Source organism: Glossina fuscipes, unplaced genomic scaffold, assembly GCF_014805625.2.
Source record: "Glossina fuscipes isolate IAEA_lab_2018 unplaced genomic scaffold, Yale_Gfus_2 85, whole genome shotgun sequence".
NCBI lineage: Eukaryota > Metazoa > Arthropoda > Insecta > Diptera > Glossinidae > Glossina > Glossina fuscipes.
In genome coordinates this window covers 1019839-1040299 of record NW_023998439.1, presented here as the reverse complement: position 1 = coordinate 1040299, position 20461 = coordinate 1019839, and the positions used below count along the sequence as shown (strand labels likewise).

At 33.1% G+C, this 20461-nt stretch overlaps 1 protein-coding gene across 1 annotated transcript in view; it reads right to left on the bottom strand.

Moving 5' to 3' along the window:
* The window catches only part of LOC119638203 (putative uncharacterized protein DDB_G0277255), a 75027-nt gene that overhangs the window by 35115 nt on the left and 19451 nt on the right, over positions 1-20461 (bottom strand). Inside the window, exons 2-3 of the mRNA XM_038034866.1 lie at positions 6321-6425; positions 3279-3403 (exon numbers count right to left, since the gene is read on the bottom strand). Coding sequence (XP_037890794.1) covers positions 3279-3403; positions 6321-6425 — 230 coding nt within the window. The remainder of the gene's footprint in view (positions 1-3278; positions 3404-6320; positions 6426-20461) is intronic.

Below are 20461 nucleotides of genomic sequence, written 5' to 3'. Positions count from 1 at the left end.
CACACACACACACCAAGCCCCCCGTTTCGTGTCAGACAATATTCTCGGTTTCCGTTTAACCGTCAAATGCAATTTTGATTATTTCTCTTGTTTTTTTTTTCGGAAAATTTTATATTTGCTTTCAATGTCCAACACAATTCGCTGATAAGCCGCCTTGTACACCCACCTATGTGAGTTATGTTCGTGCATTGCATTTAACATCTGTCGCCAGCACAAATAATTCTCTGTCTATACTCTACTCGTTTGCTAATAAATATGTGCTTTTGTAATTGCTTTATGGTCTGGAAAATACAAAACACAACATATACAAGAACACATATAAACACAAGCACTATAAATATATGCAGTTTTTGTGCTTATGAATGTGTAGAAAATTTTTCAACTTTTTTTTTTAATCCCATTACTCCAAGGGTACGTGAGACTTGCCAAATGTTTGTAACGCATCAGCGGATCCACCAAATGCATTTGCGCATACCTTCGTCCGATTCTAGAAATATAAAACTGACTTTAGATAATTGGCGCAACATTTTTTGGTCAGGTTAAGTTCGAATCTCTAATAAATCGATCTATGAAAAGACTGAAGAAAATTATAGAATATTTAGCTTGCAGAGATTCAAGATGGGTATGAAACCTTGCTTTAATAAAATCTTAAGTGTCACTTTTCCAAAAATTGCAAAATTTGATTGCAATTCCCAAATACTAAAAGCACATTCCCAAATACTAAAAGCAATTCCCAATATAATAAAAGGACAGTTCATGTACGTGGTGGGGGAGAGGGGGGATTGCTTTACCAAGATAGATCCAATGTAATGTGCCCTTTTGAGTTAATGGTTCTCGTTATCAAGCAACTTTAACGCATACTGAGTTGATGCTACGCGGTAGAGTGTGAGTATTTGCCCGTTATCAAATGTCAAAGGGTTCGTAGGATCTAGTTAGCCCAATAATGAGAACCGCAAACCGACCCTGGTAGCTTTCAGGTCATAGAAAATGCTACCAAATATATACAATAATGACCGAAACGTATGTTAGATTAAATGACTTGATTTTTCGCCAGCAAATAGCGTAAAAAATGCCAGTAGTGGTTATTAAAAGGTTCGGAAATAGCCGGATATAATTCGTTTTGCTTTTTTTTTTTTCGATATTTTATTAAAGGAAATTTCGCTTTTAACGGTTGAATGCAGTAATCTCAATTTGTTTAGATTATGTTAAAAATTATGAAATAACCGGAAACATTTCACTTATGCTGTATAAACTTTTTGAACTTTTTTTTTCATTTTTTTTGTTCCCAATTTAATTATGACTTTAAGGACAGCGAAGCATATTAGAGCAAGGATTTGATTTGATTATAAAATGTAGAACGTTTACGAAATAGCCTCTTAGGCAGTTTCTCGGGTCGTTATAACAATATAGTGGAACTTAAGTTGATGGTAAACAAAGGTAAGTTCTTAAAAATGCGTAGCCTCGTAACTTGGCACTTCTAAGTTTTTTCACCTATCATCGTCAACTGCGTTTTAGAATATATAAAATGCGTAATTAGGTGCTTGCATGTTTTCTGATCATATCATATTTCACTTGACAAGTGCTTGCATGCGTTTTGATCACCGTTATCTCTTGGTGAAACTGATAAAGTAAGGCAAAGTGTCAATGTACATAATGGCTAAATTCGATGATTTTGGTCTTCCGCTATACAAAAAAGCGGTTTTTCATTTAGTATTACTGAGTTATTCAGCTTACGCCGACGCTAATCAAAGAACGCTTAAAATTGCATTTCCGACATTCGACAAAACTCCTTCCGAAGTTCATAATACATTTTTCGAAACTTATAACACAATTGTCGGTTTTAGTTTCAATGGTTTAAAAGTGATGATTTTGAATGACAAACAGCGACCTGGACGATCAAAGAATTTCGAAGTAAATGAGTCGCAAGACTTATCGCATGAAAATCCGCTTCAAACTTGCAAATAACTTTCGAACAGCTTAGCACTTGATGAATCAATCAACTGATTCTATTCGTTTATCTACGACGGGAAGAGTTGAAAAGAAGGAAAAATAGCAAACCTTTTCCAGATCATAGTTTTCTTCAAAAAAAGAACGTATGAACTGTGGCGTATTGCGGCTGGCGATAATTATTAGATCTAGTACGACCATCCCAAGCGCTAAAAGCCGAATTTGAATTAGTTCTGAGGGAGCCAACCACATCGACAGCGAAGCGGAATATTTATGGCCTTAGAGTTTTGCTATGGATATGATAGGATCAGCAGGGTGTAGTGTGTTACGAGCTGCTAAAACCGAATGAAACGGTTATTGCAGATGTCTGTCGATGTCAGTTGAACTAATTGAACGATTTATTGTTATAAAAGTATTACTGCAGCAATAGCGGTTAATCGACGCCCTTATATGGCAACTCTCAGTCACACGTTGCAAGAGTTGTCAAGGATGCAGTGTTGCAACTCGAATTGAAAGTTCCAATGCATCCAGGGTACCAGGCATAGCGCATCCTGATTACTACTTATTCAGAAGGATTCGCTTTTTATTTCTTTATAGATCTAAACTTGTCCGTCCGTTTGTGCGTTGGACATCTGTCGACCTACAGTTTGCACTTTTTGAGATATTTCAATGAAATTTGATAAACCAAAGTATTTTGGCTCAAAACCGAAAGCTATTGAAAATTGTTCGGATCGGACCACTTTTTTGATCATTTCCCATATGATACCTTATTGTGAAAAGTCGTTTTATGAATATATACATTAAGCGATGTGGTATAGGTATTAAATGAAAGGCCTTATCAGGCCATGCTCGGAGGAATGGAAAGAGTTAAGATAAATCTTAAGGAGAGAGAGATTATTCGGATTATTAAATAAATTTAAAAAATTCCGGAGTCAGCCTTTAAAAAATATCAAAATAACAATCAATTGTTACACACATAAGATGTTAATAATAATAATAATAATAGTAAAAGAATCATTTGATTAAATTAATTGTTTTTCAATTTAACAACCAACCGGATACCCTTTATGTTTTGTGCTATTAAAGCACTGCACAGACATCAAAGAAAATTATTATCTCTCATTTCCGCATTTGTTCTTAAAATACAAAAAACAAAAAAAACAAAAAAAAGCAAAAAAGAAAGTCAGACTTTCAAACCTTTTTAGATTTCACCTATAAACTTTCCATTAGTTTTTCTTTCTATTTTCTTCTTTTTTTTCTTTTAATTTTTCTGAAAATTACCTATAAATTTTTATTTTTTTTTATTTTTAGCGAATTTCTCTTTTACTCACCTGGTTATTTCCTCAACTAATTTACAAGGATCTGCAGCATAGAATTTAACACCAAAATATAAATCATAAGGGTCTGCTTTGGGTTTCAATTGCCTGGAGATACGTGACGCAGGATCCAGCCAGTGCTACGGCAACCGACAAACAGTAAAAGGCAAATAAAAGAGAAGAAAATAAAATAAAAAAAAAGCAAACAACAAAAAAAAAAAAAATAGAAAAAGAAAAACCAAAAAGAACGAAGAGACTTGAATTGATATTGAAAAGTTCTGAGTGTGTATTGAAAGATAACTGTAAAGGAATAACAAATATCAACACAGACGCACACAACCAACCCATAAATACGGATTTATAATGCAATAAAAAAAATGTATTGCTTTAAACTTTGAAGTAAATAAAAAAAAAAAAAAAAAAAAAAAAAACGAAAGAGTTTTGCGTTCAGTTTAAGAAGAATTTTAAACCCTCAACTCAAATTCATGTTCAATAAATAAAGTATAAAACTTACTTAAGGTCTTCGCTATTCTTAAATCAATTTATTAACAAAAGAAAAAACTAATTTTTTTTTTCCTTGAGCAAAAGGCATTTATTTTATCTACGCGCCGCGACATGTATCGTTATTGCCTGTGTTCCGTACAGATTTGCTTGGATATAATCGCCCGGCGTCAGCCATTTAGAGGAATGGAAGCCAACAAGAGGATTCTTAAAGGCGTGCACTGATATCAAATATGCTTAGAGTGTACAGGTGGAACAACACACGCAAAGCGTAAAGCCCTATAAGGCTTTAAAAGGATCTTTTGTGGGACCTTTCAAAGTACTTCATGAAATATGGACGCTTAGCCATGGCCTGAGATATCAAATATTTTTAATGTGAACGCGTCAGTTTAGTGGCCGAAATTTTCTTTCTTAATTGACCTTTAGGAGATATATGGGTTTTAATGGATTCGTCTATGAATTGTAAACTAAAGCTTTTTACCTATTCTGGCCAGGTTTATGGATAGATAGATGACATTAAGGGGCTATGCTAAATATTGCAGAGCAAATATCTTATATTAATATCATCTATCGATTGTAGGTTAAAGTTTTTTCGTATCGTAGATAAGATTATAATCCTTTCTTATTTTATGTATTTCATCAAAGTTAAGTGGAAGGCTTAATTTTAAGTGCCTACTATTACCCAATTTGGCTGTTATTCCCTTATAGCTGTTCAATATGTAAGTATGTAGTAAATAAATAAGCCGGCGGTCGTCATCTAGGAGTGTATGTGTACAATATTTTAGTTTTCCGTTTCATTTTTTATGCTCGAAAACTTTCGAATGGTCTTCCAATGACTTATGATATATAGACAAATGAAAAGAAACGTGAAGCTAAGTTGATTAGGTAGTTGACATTGCTTAGGAATACACATTCTTTGAAAAATTCTGATGCTTGCTGGAATCCGTTATAAAGGGAAAGACGCTATCAATCTTGTTAGGTATAAAAAAAACCCTCGCCTAGATCTTAAATTCTTTCAAGTGACTTAACATGAAGTTTCTTTCATTTAAGCGATATGTGGCAGAATTCCTTTGGTGTAATTATGGCAGGATTAGATGTATATGTCAGTTACAACCAGAAGAACACATTTGTCCTCGAGCCAATTACTAATATCTGTCATTGTTGCACTGCGCCCAGTGATCAAGATATTGTCGTTAGACTATTAGTATTGCCTTGAGCTGTCGCATACCGGAGTAGATAAAAGTCGCCACTGCCAAGCCGGTGATCGTGGGTGCAAGTGTCAGTCCGGTTTTTTGCTTACACTTGATCGCAGCTACATGAAACTAAAGTGCGGCAATTCCCTCTCTCTTTCTCCCTTTCCCTACTGATTTTAGACCATCACAGCGTTGCATATACAAAGGGCATATAATTGCACTCTCTGTTCTCCTTTGCCTATATTAAGAACGCACAAGTGTAATTTTTGCAACTTATGCATATAATTATAGACAGATATAAATAAATATATAGCGTTGACCATATAATCAAACAACCGGATATCTTTTAGTTCTTGTAGAATCATAAGCGGCTCTAGGCGGATGTATTTATGAATGCGTAGAGTGTGTTTCCGAAACACATACTGCCTTGCTTTCGTAATGGTGGTAATAGAACAACAACAATAACAAAAAAGAAAAAAGAAAGAAAAAAAACAACAACAGGACATACTCTTTATTTACTAGCAGACGTCTGCTTAATCCGGGCGATTTTACTTTCTCTGCAACGGAACAGATAAAGGCTAAATGCAATTTAATGTTTCTTTCGTTGCTTACTTATAAAAAAAGAAAAAAGAAGGAATATGAAAAGAAAAAAAGAAAGAAATCAATAAACGACCTTCAAAAGTTTCCGCCTAGAAATATCATAAAAATAAATCATATAATTTCAAAGTTTAACAATTTGGCAAATGTTCTCAACAAAAACAGGAAAACTTTTTAACAAGAGCAATGATAAAAAATTTTTCTATTGAAATGGAAAGAAATTTTCATCTAAAGTTGACTTTACTTTGTTTATATAATAAGGCAAAGAAAGTGAAAATTGTATGCATAATGGCCCCTAAGCTGCCAAAATGTGAAAACGAGACAAAAAAAATGAGGAAAATTTTTAAAAAGTATGAGGTCGAGACGGATGGGTTGGGAGGAACGTAATCATTGTTTAACTTATTTTGTTGAGAAAAGTTTACTTTTCATTTTCATTAATTACGTTTGATTACACACACACAACGATTTGAACTCAATGCCGACAAACATTGGGTAGAAATTTGTTTATTCCAGACGAAAAAAAACCGGAAATTTAAGCTTGAAATTATACAATTTTTTTTTTCTTCGTTTTTTTTTTTTTTTTTTTTTTTTTTGCTCCAACTGAAATATCCGTAGATTTGCTTGTGTGCTTATGCGTGCCTTGTTACTTTTGCTAGTGTATTAGCGCACATAGAAATATATGTATGCTTTTTTTTTACATCTATGTATGTTTGTTTGTGTGTGTGCATGTGTGTGCATATTCATTCATTTATACAAGCATAGTTACCGTTTGATTTTCCTCATCGATGTAACGTATACCAAAGTATGAAGTTTCAATTAAATTCAGTCTGGCAAATACCACATCCAACAGTGCCTGGCCAGGTAAATCATCCTGAAAGAATACACAATAGGAAAATAGAATAGGAAAAAATGAGTAAAATCTTTGAGATCCAGTAGATTAGTTTGCATTGAGATAACTGCAGATTGCCTTAATTTAACGCGTCTCACAAATATCGTCAAAATTTTAAAGTATTACAGAAAGCAAAATTTGCATGATTTTGTAAAATATTTTAATTACTAAAAATTATTCATTTTTTATATTTAAATAAATTTTGATTTTATCTTTAAATATAAATATAATTTTCTCTTTAAACATTTTTTTATATATATTTTTAAAAATTCTCTCAATTTTAATAAACGGCATTGAACAATACTTGAGCAATACTTGCTTTGGATTTCAGCAAATTATGATTCCTTTTATGAGAAATCAAGGGCATGAGTTCCCGACCAGATAAGAACCGCGATTGTCAAGTCAGTGTCCGTGAATTTAAATTTCAAGATCTGTAGTAACGAGTTTACTGTAGCGAGTGCTCAATTGGTCGGTCAATTCCGACCGTTACCGCCCTATCTCTTTCTGTTTCCTTACAGATGTATTGGACGAATACGAAATATTCATACCATGAAGGGGATTGAGAAAAAAAAGAAAGAAAAATATTTTCTTCATCAGCTCGACTTTCTGTCCTGAGTTCTTCGTAAACGCGTGTTAAGTACTTTATTGGAATTCTAAAATGTTAAACTCATTGACTCATTGAACCCGAAATACTTTTAGCAATTAGAAGTTAAAGAATTTTTTTTGTTTGAAAGGTTCCCGTATTTTACTTATTTATTTATAAAATTATCATAAGTCATAACAGCCTTTCTCGTTTTTTTTTTTTTTTTTTCTTTTTGTTTTATATTAACCTGCCAAAGCCAGTCGGTGCATTACCGAACAAGCTTTCTTCAGCTTTGCAATATTTACCAAAACCCAAATTTTTTCCTCAAATTTGCATTCTCTCCAGTCAAGCTCAAATCAAAGAACTCGAATGTTGCTGACATGATTGTATCGATCTAACCATCACCGCCCATCGTTGATTATTCCCTCTGCACTTGAAATTCGCATAAGCGCAAAAGCAATTATAACTGAATTGTGTATGTTATCCAATAGAAATGAAGTTTCAAAACGAAAAAGATCGGCTACGTAAACGCATGCGCATAGAAACTACGCATCGACAAATGCTTCAAGAGTAACACTGACAACCTTTGAGTATTTCACTCAATTATTCACTGAAAGAGATGTAAAACAAAATTTGGGTAAAGAATTCCCCTTAAGCGGTTTAAATGAATGAAATCAGAATTTCTTGAATCCCTGACTATTACACCCAACTGTAATAAGAGCTTATTACTAACAAAAAATATATATCTTATAAGAATTGTTTTCAGTCAAAAGGAAAATTACAAACACATAAGAACTAACGCAACGAATATTTAAAGAAAAAAAATAAAAAATATTTTTCTTAACACATTCCCTACCGCCTACGTTTGCAAGAAAAGTTACACTGCTAGTGAGTGAAATTCGATTTACGAAATCATGATGACGTATATACATTGGATTTGCACATTTCCAGCAGTATCTGTCCTTTGCAGCTGTACACACATTCATTTGTATTCAATTTTCTTTGCTTGCGGACAGCAGGTAGTCCACGGTTTATCCCGACGACGGCATCACAAATTCTGGTCTTTACATTGTATAGATATTTCCATGAATTTGCATACTATTGTAAAAGTTGTCAACATAAATATTAGATCACTTATTGAGATATGAAGCCAACACTTCAACTTACAGATTTTGCCTGAAGTTGCGGATATAGCGCTTCTTAGTTTCACATACTATTTATTCTATTTAAAGTTCCATAACTAGTTTCATCGGATTATATTCTCTGAATTATAGTGGGATCACGTCATCGTATCTTTCCCTTGTCTAACGGCAAGTTTTGAACGGGGGAACGTAGACCATACCGATTTAAGACGAAATGGAAATTAACGGTTATCGGCACACACAAATGTATGCACACGGGCATTATGTGAAGTTCAATGAGAAGCACAAATGTGTGCATACGAGAGGTAATGTGTTAAAGTACCCTCCCCTCGCAAGGCTTAACAAAATCTGAATCGAGATATAAATAGTAAATTAACAAATGTAATAACTAACGGGAGAAGGGAAATATTCTAAAAGCATATATGCAGCACAGTTCAATCAAAAAACCATAAATACATCAAAAAACTCTGGCAGATGTCAGACATAGTTTTTTTTTCTCTTTATTCCTCTAAAGTTGCTTAAAGTTTTCTTAGACAACACCAACAACAACAACAACAACAAAAGCTGAAGGAAGGAAGGTTTTAAGCCGAATGTTTGACCGCATACCTATGCAGATAAATGCCTGCATGCATACATACTTATAAATATAAGTAATGTAAAGAAAGATGTCAAAATGTTGAAAAACATACGAACATAGATAAAATAACATTAAACATAAACAAAAAATAAAAAAAAAAAAATAATAAGAAAAAGGAAAAGAGCAAAAGAAAAGAGAAAAACTAAACAAAAGACGAAAGCTTTCTAACGTAGGTTTGGTTTCTTTCTTTCTTTTTTTTTTTTTTTGTAGCTGCTTAGCTAGAAACCTTGAAAGGCGATCCAACGGTTTTATTTATTGGATGGTCATGTTTGTTTAGTCAAATGGAAATAAATCCAAGAAGGAAAACAAGCGGAATAATGTAAAAATAGAAAAAAAATATATATATATATATATATATATATATATATTATATGATTACGAGCAGTATGGTAAAATTCAAGGTGAGTTATAGAGGAGCAAACTCAGCTCAAGAAAAGAAAGGATAAATTTATAGTTTTTCTTTTCTTCCTTAGGTTTTTTTTTTTTTCTTTTTTCAAATGTGCTCTAAACTAGAATAAAATATGCAGAAGTATAAGTATAAAGAAACAACTGTTTATGTATGTATGTAAATAAGTTAAACAGAAAGTAATATTTATGTATATATATGTATATATAAAAAAAGAGATTTTAAGTGATTTACTGAGATTTTATGGATTTAAAAGCAAAAAAAATCGCTTAGAGAAAATAAATTCAAAATGTCAATAGAGAAAAAGTCTTATTAAAGATATTTAAAAAACAAAAATAAATAAATAAAATTTAAATATTTTTTAGTCCATTTTAACTGAACATCAAAATAAAAAAAAAAAAAAATGTTTAAAAGACTATCAATGAAGATGGAAAAGGTCATATCGATTTTACTTCTGCAGGCAGAGCGTAGAATGGGGACTTTATAGCTTATAAAGGTACGAAATAAATCAAAGGGTCTTCAATTCTATGCATTCCTGATCAGATACCTTTTGGAAAACAATGTCCAGGGCTGTCAGCACAACTTAATCAGACGAAACTCATTGTTTTAAGAGTTAGATGCAAGCGATAAATTACGCCACCCAGTTCGCAAGACAGTCCTGCAGCACATAGGGCTCCTATATTAAAGTTGGAGTATTATATATGAAAGATTGATTATGGTCTACACTCTTCCCTTTGAGTAAGGCGAGACTTGTCCGACATTTCCAACTATTTAGTGCCTCCGCGCGATTCGATTGAGAGTGACCAGCGGTCAGGAACTCCGTCGCTCCCACTCTAAATTTCCGTAAGCACTGAAAAATATTTACGTCCATTTTTTATGTGAACATCCTGACATCCGCGGTTCGTTTGCACTGTTCGACAACCTTGCGGTTGCCGACCTAATGCGATGTTAACATATGTCACTCTTGCATTCGGATCATCTATAAATCCTGCACTGTCACCCAACTTTACTTCTCATGCGCTTTAAATGTACAGTTAGAAGTATGGATCTAGGAATGCCAGGCACTCAATTACACTATTACGTCCCTCTCACCCCGTAATAACTCACTAACCTTTGTCATGCTTACTAAAGAAGTTTGCGAACAGACGATGACTTTCCCATGATGGATATCTATCGCCGGGCCTGGTCTCTATAAAGAAATTATGAATTGTAGCGGTACACGTTTAAGCAGTTAATATGAAAAAAACGACGGGTTTCCGGAAATTGAAGTAGTGCAGTGAAGACTACCAGTGTTAGAGAGCTCAGGTTTGTGTTCAACTAACGTAGTGTCTTTTTTTTTTCTTTTTAGAGAAGAAGAGAAAAGGAGCAAAAGAAAAGAAAACACTTCCATTCAAAAATTGAAAAAAATATTCCCACCTAGTAATGCAACTCTGGGTGGACTCCAATTAATTCACTAAAGTTCGTAATGTTTCATTTGGTCACTAAACAGATATCTTCTAAATTGAAATACATAACTGTTTTGTGGGAAAGAAATAACCATTTGAGAAAACATAGTAAGTCTTATACCGCAAAAATGTGGGTCATATATTCTCCTTCCAGAGCTAGGAATTTAAGAATTTTAAAACACAGGCAAGCACAAAACAAAACCCCAGGCAGATCTGATATCAGATATATTCTTGTATTTCCTAATTTGATAAATTCTTCTGCATTTATTACCTGCTACTCGTACTTCACACCCAGAGCACTTGTAAGGAGTAATCTAGGCAATATGTTTTCCCGAGTCATCAAAATTTTCGATAATAATCGATAAAATTTGATTATTTTGCTCCTTTTGGTTTTTAACTACAAAGTTTTAATTTGAATGAAGAAACAAAACAAAAAAGGTTCTTTCTTTCGGGGTTTCTTTCATAACATGAAATTATGAAAACTAAAGGCACGTGCATGTGTTGTTTGTTTCATTTCAATAAAATATATTTGCAGCCTTAACACTTTGAAGGAACTTAACAAGAAAACCACTCTTAAGCGTATGCACCGGGATATGTATGTGCGTGTAGCGTGTGCAGTAAAGCACTTACCTGTAATAAAAAGTAAGTGTTTCAGAGAATGAATGCAAACAACTACAACAATAAAAATCAGAAAAAAAAAAACACTAAAACATTAAAATAAAATGAAATGTTTGCACACAAATCTCAAAGAGTCATTTACTTTTACGTGTCATTTTGCTAAAATGTACAACATATAGGATGATGTTTTCATGCTTACAAGTCCACACATATATAGTTATGCAGGTATCCACATCCCAGTTATGCATACCTGTATGCATGCATAAGAATAGACCACAAACGAGCACAAGTGTAAGAATGCAATCATACATATGATAAGTTAAGCAAAAGCCCATTAGCTGACATTGAGACATTGTTAGGACTCAACTTAAACGAAAAGCTTCTAAATGGTTTTTCATGCTTTATTTTTTACTTTTTTTTTTCTTTTTTCTTTTTCTTTGCATTTTATTTAAAACACGATTGTTTTTGCGGTAACTGGGATAAGAAGTAGCCGTTATATGTAAAAGCATTTACAACGAACTCAGAGTACCGTACATATAATACCGTTTTAAACGATTGCTTAGACGGCCGAGTGGAGTGCACACACAGGTGCGGACAAACATCTCTGTCAGTATACATAAATTTTTCATTTTTTAGCCAAGTTTTGAAAAAAGAAAAGATTTATGGAAAGGAAAGAACTTCACTAAAAACCCACACAACGGATAAGAAAGAAGATTAAACTTAAATGGAGCAACACAAGGAAAATATGAGCATCTTTTGACAAAGTTCGGTGAATAGGGACCGCATAAGAGAAAACGCATAAAAAAATTCTACAAAACTTCATGAGTATATAACACGAACTCACGAGTATATAACAAATAGTTTTCGCAGCACAACTAAAAAGTACTTTTTTTTTATCCGGTGAACAGACACCGCGTGAAAAAAGTCTCACGAAAGAAAACCACCCAAAACCTTACGAGATAACCAAGCATTAATTTTTTAACCGAAATCAAGCCACGAGACTTTTGTCACTTGAACATATTACCTCACAGGCGTTTAGAGTTGCCTTTTTTCAGTAACGATGTAGTCGGTGATCAGTTTTTGCGACCACTGTTGTTTCACTAGACGCTTATATATGTCTCGGTAGCCAGGTATACAAGATCGGAGCTCCTTTTGAAGTTCTTTTAGAATTGGCATCGATTGCATCCTAATTTTATTTACGGATAACTTCATCAATTGATTGAAATCTTTATATACCGCACAATAAAAGGTCGCATAAAAGAAATCGCAAAGAAGGTCAGCCCAAAATAGGTTCGAGTGTACTTATTATTTCCAATGGTTTTTATCAACTACGGGCCAGTCCATTCAGGGTTATTTTTAAGTTTCGCACCCCCAATTCTCAATTTGCGCGAATTGAATTTGCACGAATTTGGATTTAAGACGAGTTATGAGGAAAAAATAATCCTTTTTTACACGAATTATTTTGTTTAAACACGATTTCCAATATTTCATGAAATTTTCTCATGATTTTTTTTTCTAATGTGTTTGTTTATCAATATTTTTGACTGACTTTAACATTGGAATCATCGCGCGGGCCATCTTAACCTTTCTCAACGTACCAAGCTTTAAGAAAATGGTTATAAGTAAAACACCAAACTTTGGCGGTAACTTTTGCATACATGAAAAAATCATCGAATGTCTATAATCTAGTTTTCTAGAAGCTGATGACTTATATTGAGTTTACCACTGGTTAACGTACCCATCCCAAAACGGGTTAATGTACTCATAGCTATAACAAAGAAGATCGGAATCTGATATTTGACACAGACATTCTTTCATCATAACATATTAAAATTTAAACTTTTCTGCCCTAAGAAACAAAAATATTCAAGAAAATCTTTATATAGGGTAGGGTTCAAAAATAGACCGAGATAATTCAAGTTTGGTACAAGTAATTATTGTTTTTTCTTAAATTACTATTATGGTCTGATTAAAATTAGGCTGCTTTGTCATACGAACTTCAGTTTTCGTTATATGGAGTTCAAAAAATGACCCGAATCTGTTCAAAGTTTTTACACCAATTTAGAATGCCGACATATCATTGCTTAGCCACTATAGTCAAGAACGTTTGAAAATTATAATTTGTTCCATACAATAGATTTTCAAAATAGAGCGCTATAGGGGGAGTGACCAAAAAAATGGACCGATCGAAATCATTTTCAATACCGTTTGTCTTTTGCGCCAAAACAATCAAATTTCATCAAATCATCTCAATAATTCCGATCTATAGCTTGAATACAACTTTATGTGAATAGACATCAGATAGACAGACTGGTTTAGATCGATCCAGAAAATTAGTGCGAGTCGATCGGTATAATAACGAATGGGTCTATCTAAAGCCCTTCTGCTTGTTGCATACGTCCGCACCAACTTAATGTATCCTGTATCTCAAGTGGTGCAGGGTATAAAAATAACTATTATAAGAAGGATGTTGTCCCTTAAATTCGCGACATCCAGTTTACTATTGGTTTGCACAAATTTTTCTATAGTATCTGTGTATTCTTTATACCATTTGTAAGCAATTGCTGAAAGGATGCACCTCATCTGTAAACCTACGAATAGGATTTGCGATTAAAAGGGGAATGGCAGAATTAGCATATGAAGCTTGTGCAGTTCGCGTATTTATTCTCCAAAAAGAAAAAAGAAAAAAAGTGTTCAGCAGTGGTCTCGGTAAAGTTTTTATGAATGAATTTTATGATTTATGAATGAAAAAATTGCATAAAGATCGACTTTCGAAATACCCAGCATATAAAGACAAACATCGTCAACACTGCGTGCAGTAGTGTTCTTAAGCATGGAAACAGTTTTAATATTCAGAGATTGCATTCATTTTCCCCATCTGATGGCTTCTTGAAGTGGATTCGCGTTCTAATCGCTAAATAATAATTTTTTTTTTTTTTTTTTTAATATAATTTAATGTTATATCTTTACAGTTGGAAAGTCTGTTACTGCCTATAGCTATAGTAGAACTCTGGTGACTGAGTGTTGTAACCAAAGTTGTTGCAGATTCATTAGAACATGGCGATCTTACTTACCCGCCTAAAACACATTTCGTTTCATAATCAATTGCTTTGTTATCAATGGTAGAAGGCGTAAAGATATTATTCTATGGTACACCCTAGAAGATATGTTTTGTATGGTATCGTCGGTTAAGGCAAATATTACGAAAGTCACGCACATCTCGGTACATTCTCGAGTTTAAACGTTTAAACAAGGTTTCAAATAAATAAGTGAACATAAATGCACACACCTAGTAAGTGTATATAGGAAAGTATTTCAACGGTAATGTTTACAAGTCATTCTACAGCAGAGAAAACATCCTATAGTACCGGTATCCAGTAAACGGTAGTAGATTAATGTTTGTCGCTTGTAAAGGTATTGTTTTCAGAGTTCGTTTTTCGTCTTTCTTATTTTTTGCTGTAACAGCCATTTTCATTTATATAACATATATATACAACAAAAACAACAACAACAACAACAACAACAACACAACAGCCGTTAGAAATTGTAAAACCAAGAACCTTTGAATTGTGTGGACGAAAGAAAAAAAAAAAAAAAAAAACAGCAGAGAAAAAAATAAGGAAAAAAGTTTATTGCATACATAACCAACCGTTGGTTGCATGATGCAAATCTTCAATAATAATAAAAATAAAAACAAGACCAAAATGTATATGAAAGCTCAACTCATTGCGAATACAAGAAAAACAAAATTCATACACACGCATATAATTTTGTCGCATGTAGACTTATGCAATATTATCGTCAACGTCGTCATCGTTGCCGTCAACAACATTATCATCATCATTGTCATCATCGTCATCATCATTATGTTTATTCCCATCATTGCATGATGCTCGGGAATGTGAACAGCTCTCTATGCTCTATGAAACATTGTATTTATTTAAGGAAGTATATATATAGAGACCAACACAAATACTGCTACGGCATCACAGTCGTCATCTTCGTACACATGGGCTTTAAAATTGCAAACTAACAGAAAAAAAAAAAAAAAAACCTATGAAAATTGAAAACAGTTTTCAACTACGTATTGTTTAGAACGTTTCGTGCATTTTTCTTTTCATAATTTTTCTCGTTTTCGCCATGTCAAAGGTCAGCGGACTTTAAAGTATAAATTTCTCGAAATAATTTGCGCACAAAACCGCCAAATGGTATTAATGTCATGAAATTTCGAGATGTTTAAAGCAAAACATTTTATTATTATTATTATTATTATTTTTTTTTTGCTAAGTTTAATAAGGAAATTAAGACTTTACTCCAATGCTAGAACGCCAAGAGAGTTAATAATTCCGATAATGAGATGAAGTAGCGTAAATATATTTTTAACCTGATTATTACAGATAAGTTAAATACAAGAAAACTTTTGTAAAAGTATCTATCACCCACAGATAAGGGAAAAATGCAAAGTAGTAGACTGTAAGTAAGCTTTTCCTGCACAATATCTGATTTGATCTTGGTGGCACTTCTTGTACCACCTTCTATATCGACTTGGAGTCGACATTAGATTATTTGTAAGTGTTAAATTGCGGACTTGGTGGTAGATGAAAATAGGCGTTAATGCTCCTTTGAAATGCCACGATCTGCCAACTAATTCTTTTTTGATGATTGCGTTCTCTTCTATAATTCAATCGTACCGAACTTTTTAATTAATACCTGGGCATATTCGTACTAAATTTTATAGGAGTTTTTGTTATTTTCATTAGACGGTTTGAAATTCATGTTAAATAAAAAAGTATTCGCTACAAAGCTCAGCAATCGCTCTATTTACCGTCATTAGCTTTTGGTCTTTTGCTTTCTATCGGGTAGCTTGCGCAGGTCCGCGCGGTAAAAATTTCGTAAATTCGAAACGAAATAGCCATCGATACATTTTCTCATATCTTTACCTTTAAAAAGCCGCTGATCTGCTAAATATGGCTACGCCGATCTGAATCAAGGGTACTCAGAAGGAGACAATGCTGAAAAACACGCCGCAATTCGAAGAACTTCTCCGCTCAAGGTCACTTTTTGAGTTGCTTTTGTTGAAGATGGACAGACATATGTGAACGTTCGTCGTTTTCAAGACAGACATATTCTGCGAAGAAGCTCTGTTTATTTCATAAGGTGTCGCATATTTTCACTCTAAGCCGTGGCTTTCCGGCGCATTCCGTGGCTTCAGTTTCATTTTTCGCCACATTAAAGCAGAATATAATGCAACGTCGTTAACGACATCCATCTCTTTACGCTTTAATATACTTTGAACGATAACTTGTAAATATTTTCTACTTATATCACACAAAGCCACCCGTGTTCAAACTATGGCGAAAGTTTCGTTATGCAACCAATTTGAGTGCACGGAATTTATTAGCACACCTACCAGTTATAGAAGGTTTGTTGGCCACGAATATTTTTCAAGTTAATTCACGATCAATTCAATTTTCGGAAAAATAAAAATTCCAACAAGAAATGTTGTCAAATCAACTAAGGCTCAACATTAGTCTGTCTAACGCAATAGTGTATATACGTCTAGGAGGTGCCGTTCTACACATTTGAAGTACCTTCTATCTTTGACGAGGAGGAGAGTCTTATGAGACTTTAAAAAATTATATATTAATTATTTCGTCTTCAATTTCTTAGTCGTTCCTGCAGTCACAAGTAAGATATAAAACTTAAGCTTGGCTTTAACGGTCTCAATGAGCTGATGAACGCCTCTACAAGTCTTAGTAAAACATAATGCAACTAATAAGCATATGTTACTACTTATGACATAATTTCGTATTGGACGGAAATATGCGAAAAGTCTTTATAAATATTTAGTGCAAAACTAATTTGGATTGAACAAGGAATACGATCATTGTCATTAAACTAAGTCCTTTTGAGGAGCCTTCATTTTTATGAAGGGTTACATCACTTATTTGACGGAAGAGAAAACAAAACGAAGGATAAATGACTAGAAAGGTATTTAATTGAGCCCGTCTCTGCATAAAAATTTGCATGTTTTACAAGCTTGTCTTTCATCCGCACAACGATTTTCTTAAACTGCACGAAACATACACGCATCAGAATCCTATGCTGAAACAAATCTATCCCTGCAGAGCTACACTGAAACAAATCTACTTGTGACTTGCTCTAATGCTTGAAAATGTTCAACTTTAACTATGTAGCCACACGTTAGAGTCGTCTTAAACTGAACGTAAATTTTTTGCTATCATATATTTCTTACATTTCTTATGCAATAATTATGCGATTGTGTATCAAGAAAGTTTTATTCTAACAGTTCCTGAGAAATTTATAATTGTTTTTGCTATCTTTATAAAACTAGTTTAATAGTTTGTGTGTTCGTATTTCGTTTCCTTTCATTTTTTACTGAACGAACATCGTCGTCAGTCTAATAATTGTTAAGACATTTTATAGCTCATCATTATCTTGTGTTTTATTGACAAGCAATTACTGACTGGAGTATGACAACGACGATAACCGTCACCGTGACGTAGGAAATTGTTCAGAGTTCGGTGTGCTTTTTTTCCATAAATTTTTTTTTCTCTTCAAGCATTTTCCTCCGTCTTTTTTTTTTTTTTTTTTCCTTTCCTTTTTCTTTCTTTTTCTATCTCTACCATTTTCTTATTCACAACGGGTAATTTTCTGCTTCTTATTTATTTATTTATTTATTTTTTTTATTTTTAATTTTTTTTTTTTAATCTTATTATTTATTCAGTACTTTGCTGACAATTATTTATTAATAGCCTCAAGTGGCAAAAAGCAAACAACAAAGATGAGTGTAACTGGAAAAATATTGTATAAGAATATAAATAGTAATTTATTGTAAAAGGTTAATGCATTTGGTTTTCCGCATTTCCTTTTGCTATCTCACTATTTTTCTCATAACTTGACATTTTTCTTTTCTTTTTTTTTTCGATTTTTCGATTTTGTTGAATGGAAAGAAGAATGAGTAGGAAAAAATTCATTGATAAAATGAAAATAAATGAAAAAGTAAAAATTTTTTATTAATTTCTTAAAATCGAATAAAAAAAAATTTAATATTAAGAAGTAAAGTATTATAAAATTTTTATTATTGATAATACATTGTATGTTTTTATAACTCATCACCCAATGCATGAGGGTTGTATTCATTTGCTGAAAATGTTGTCGAACATCTGGAAAAAAGCTTGAGAGACCGCCCTTATATATTTGAGTGATTTAAGTGTGTCCGTGTGTTCCTTTGTGGCCTGGCCATAAAAATTACGCTAAGGATTTCAAATCTAGCGGAAATGTTGGAAGTTCTTGCATACAGGTTGGTATTGAAAATGGACCAACTTGATCGAAGAACAAGTTTAAGTGAGAACACATGTGTCTGCCAAAAGGAAAATCAGTTGGTTTTTCTGCTAATTACTCGCAATCTCTAGCGTATATAGCTATAAAAATTTGAGTGTAAGTTTTGTGGTCAAGGCATTAGTACCTGCACAATGCTATAGAGTATCAAATTTTCATTTATTGTCAAAATTTTTGTTCCGCCCAAGAGGAGGCTTTCCAAAGGAAATTTAAAGTACATTTTGTACACTTTTGACCAGTGTTAAATCCGGAATGCACCTAAGAATGTATAATGGTTCGTCCGTCCATCTGTCCGTTTTCCCAACTGCATAGTATATGAGGAAAACATTCTCTCCTTCGAAAAAATGAAGATATCGTTTGGAAATTTAGTAAATGAATTTGAAAAGGTAGCAAACCGGTCAAACGACACGCCTACACGCAAACTACAACAGCACTACACTACACTACATTCACCCAATAATTATTATTATTATTTTTAATATGAAAATTAATTTTTTTCGATTTTTTTACATCAATCTTTTTCAGGATAAAGCTGATAAGTGATTCTGTTACAACCGAATACACTTTTCTTACATGTTATTTGTTGGGGTCTTTTGTACTGTAACAGATTCGCAGGGAAATGGTTTTTTTTTTTTTTCTTTTTGAGTGAAACCGTTTGACTGACTGTTGAAATTTTAACCTACCTTTACTGCACTTTCTTCACTTCAAGCTTGAATACTGTACCTGTTCAATGTTTTTTATTTGAAAAAAAAAAAAAAAAAAAAAAAACATTTTGCGTTGAATGTATTTTTAGATTAGTTTACATGATTTTTACTTTTCCGTTTCTGTTTCCTAACCCGGTTTTGCACAACTGTGCTTTAAAATTCTGTTGCAGTTTTATTAAAATACTTTTTGTTGCTTTTTTGAAAATCAACTTTCAATAGAAATTATTATTTAGTTTTAACCCAAAAACAAAACTTTTTTGGTTAAAAACTAAAAATTACTCATTCTACAATGCTTAACCATACTCCAATATCTACTTCATCTTATTTCTTTGTATTGCCGGCTCTACTCTTTATTTATAAAGTAGTAAAGGTACCGAATGTAAATATGTATGTATACATAGTTTATGTTTTCTATCTACATTTTTGAGGTCCATGAGCATTATGAGTGCGGATGAAGTATACTTAAAGGGTTAGAATTGAAGCGTTCATCCTATACAAATGTATAGGTTTCCTGCCGCCATTTTTCAATAGATTGCTGCAGACGTATACGGTATACGGTGTTGGAAATAAACAGACGTTGAAATCATGCATCAAGCAGAAGAAGAAGTACATCAGTCAATTTGTATTCACATTGAAAAATTATTCTCGATTGAGAATGCCAGTTTACGAGGCAATGAAAAGTCTACTAATAACTTCCCACCCATCAGCCACAGTTAGAATCGATTCCATAAATTTTTATGTATTTGAACAAAAATGTATATAAGCCATAGCTGCCAAGCAAAGTTAAAAGAAAGTAAGGTCGATGGCATATTTCCAGTATTTGAGACAATAGGGCACAATCTAGTGTTGTGATTGGTCATTTGTCATAAACGAATACGATGTATATTCTCGTTAAAGTTGTGTTGATTTTCCTAAAGAATAGACATAAGAAAATGCTTTGATAAGGTCTTTAATGTAAAAACTGCATAGAAAAAAAGCCTTGTCACTTGGGATGGCTTAATGATGTTGCTCGGAATTGTAACATTTGCTTGTAACTTATAATACTTCTTACAGCTACAACTATCCGCTGTGGTATAAACACATTTCGTAGTCCTGGAAAGTGATTATTATATACCTACAAT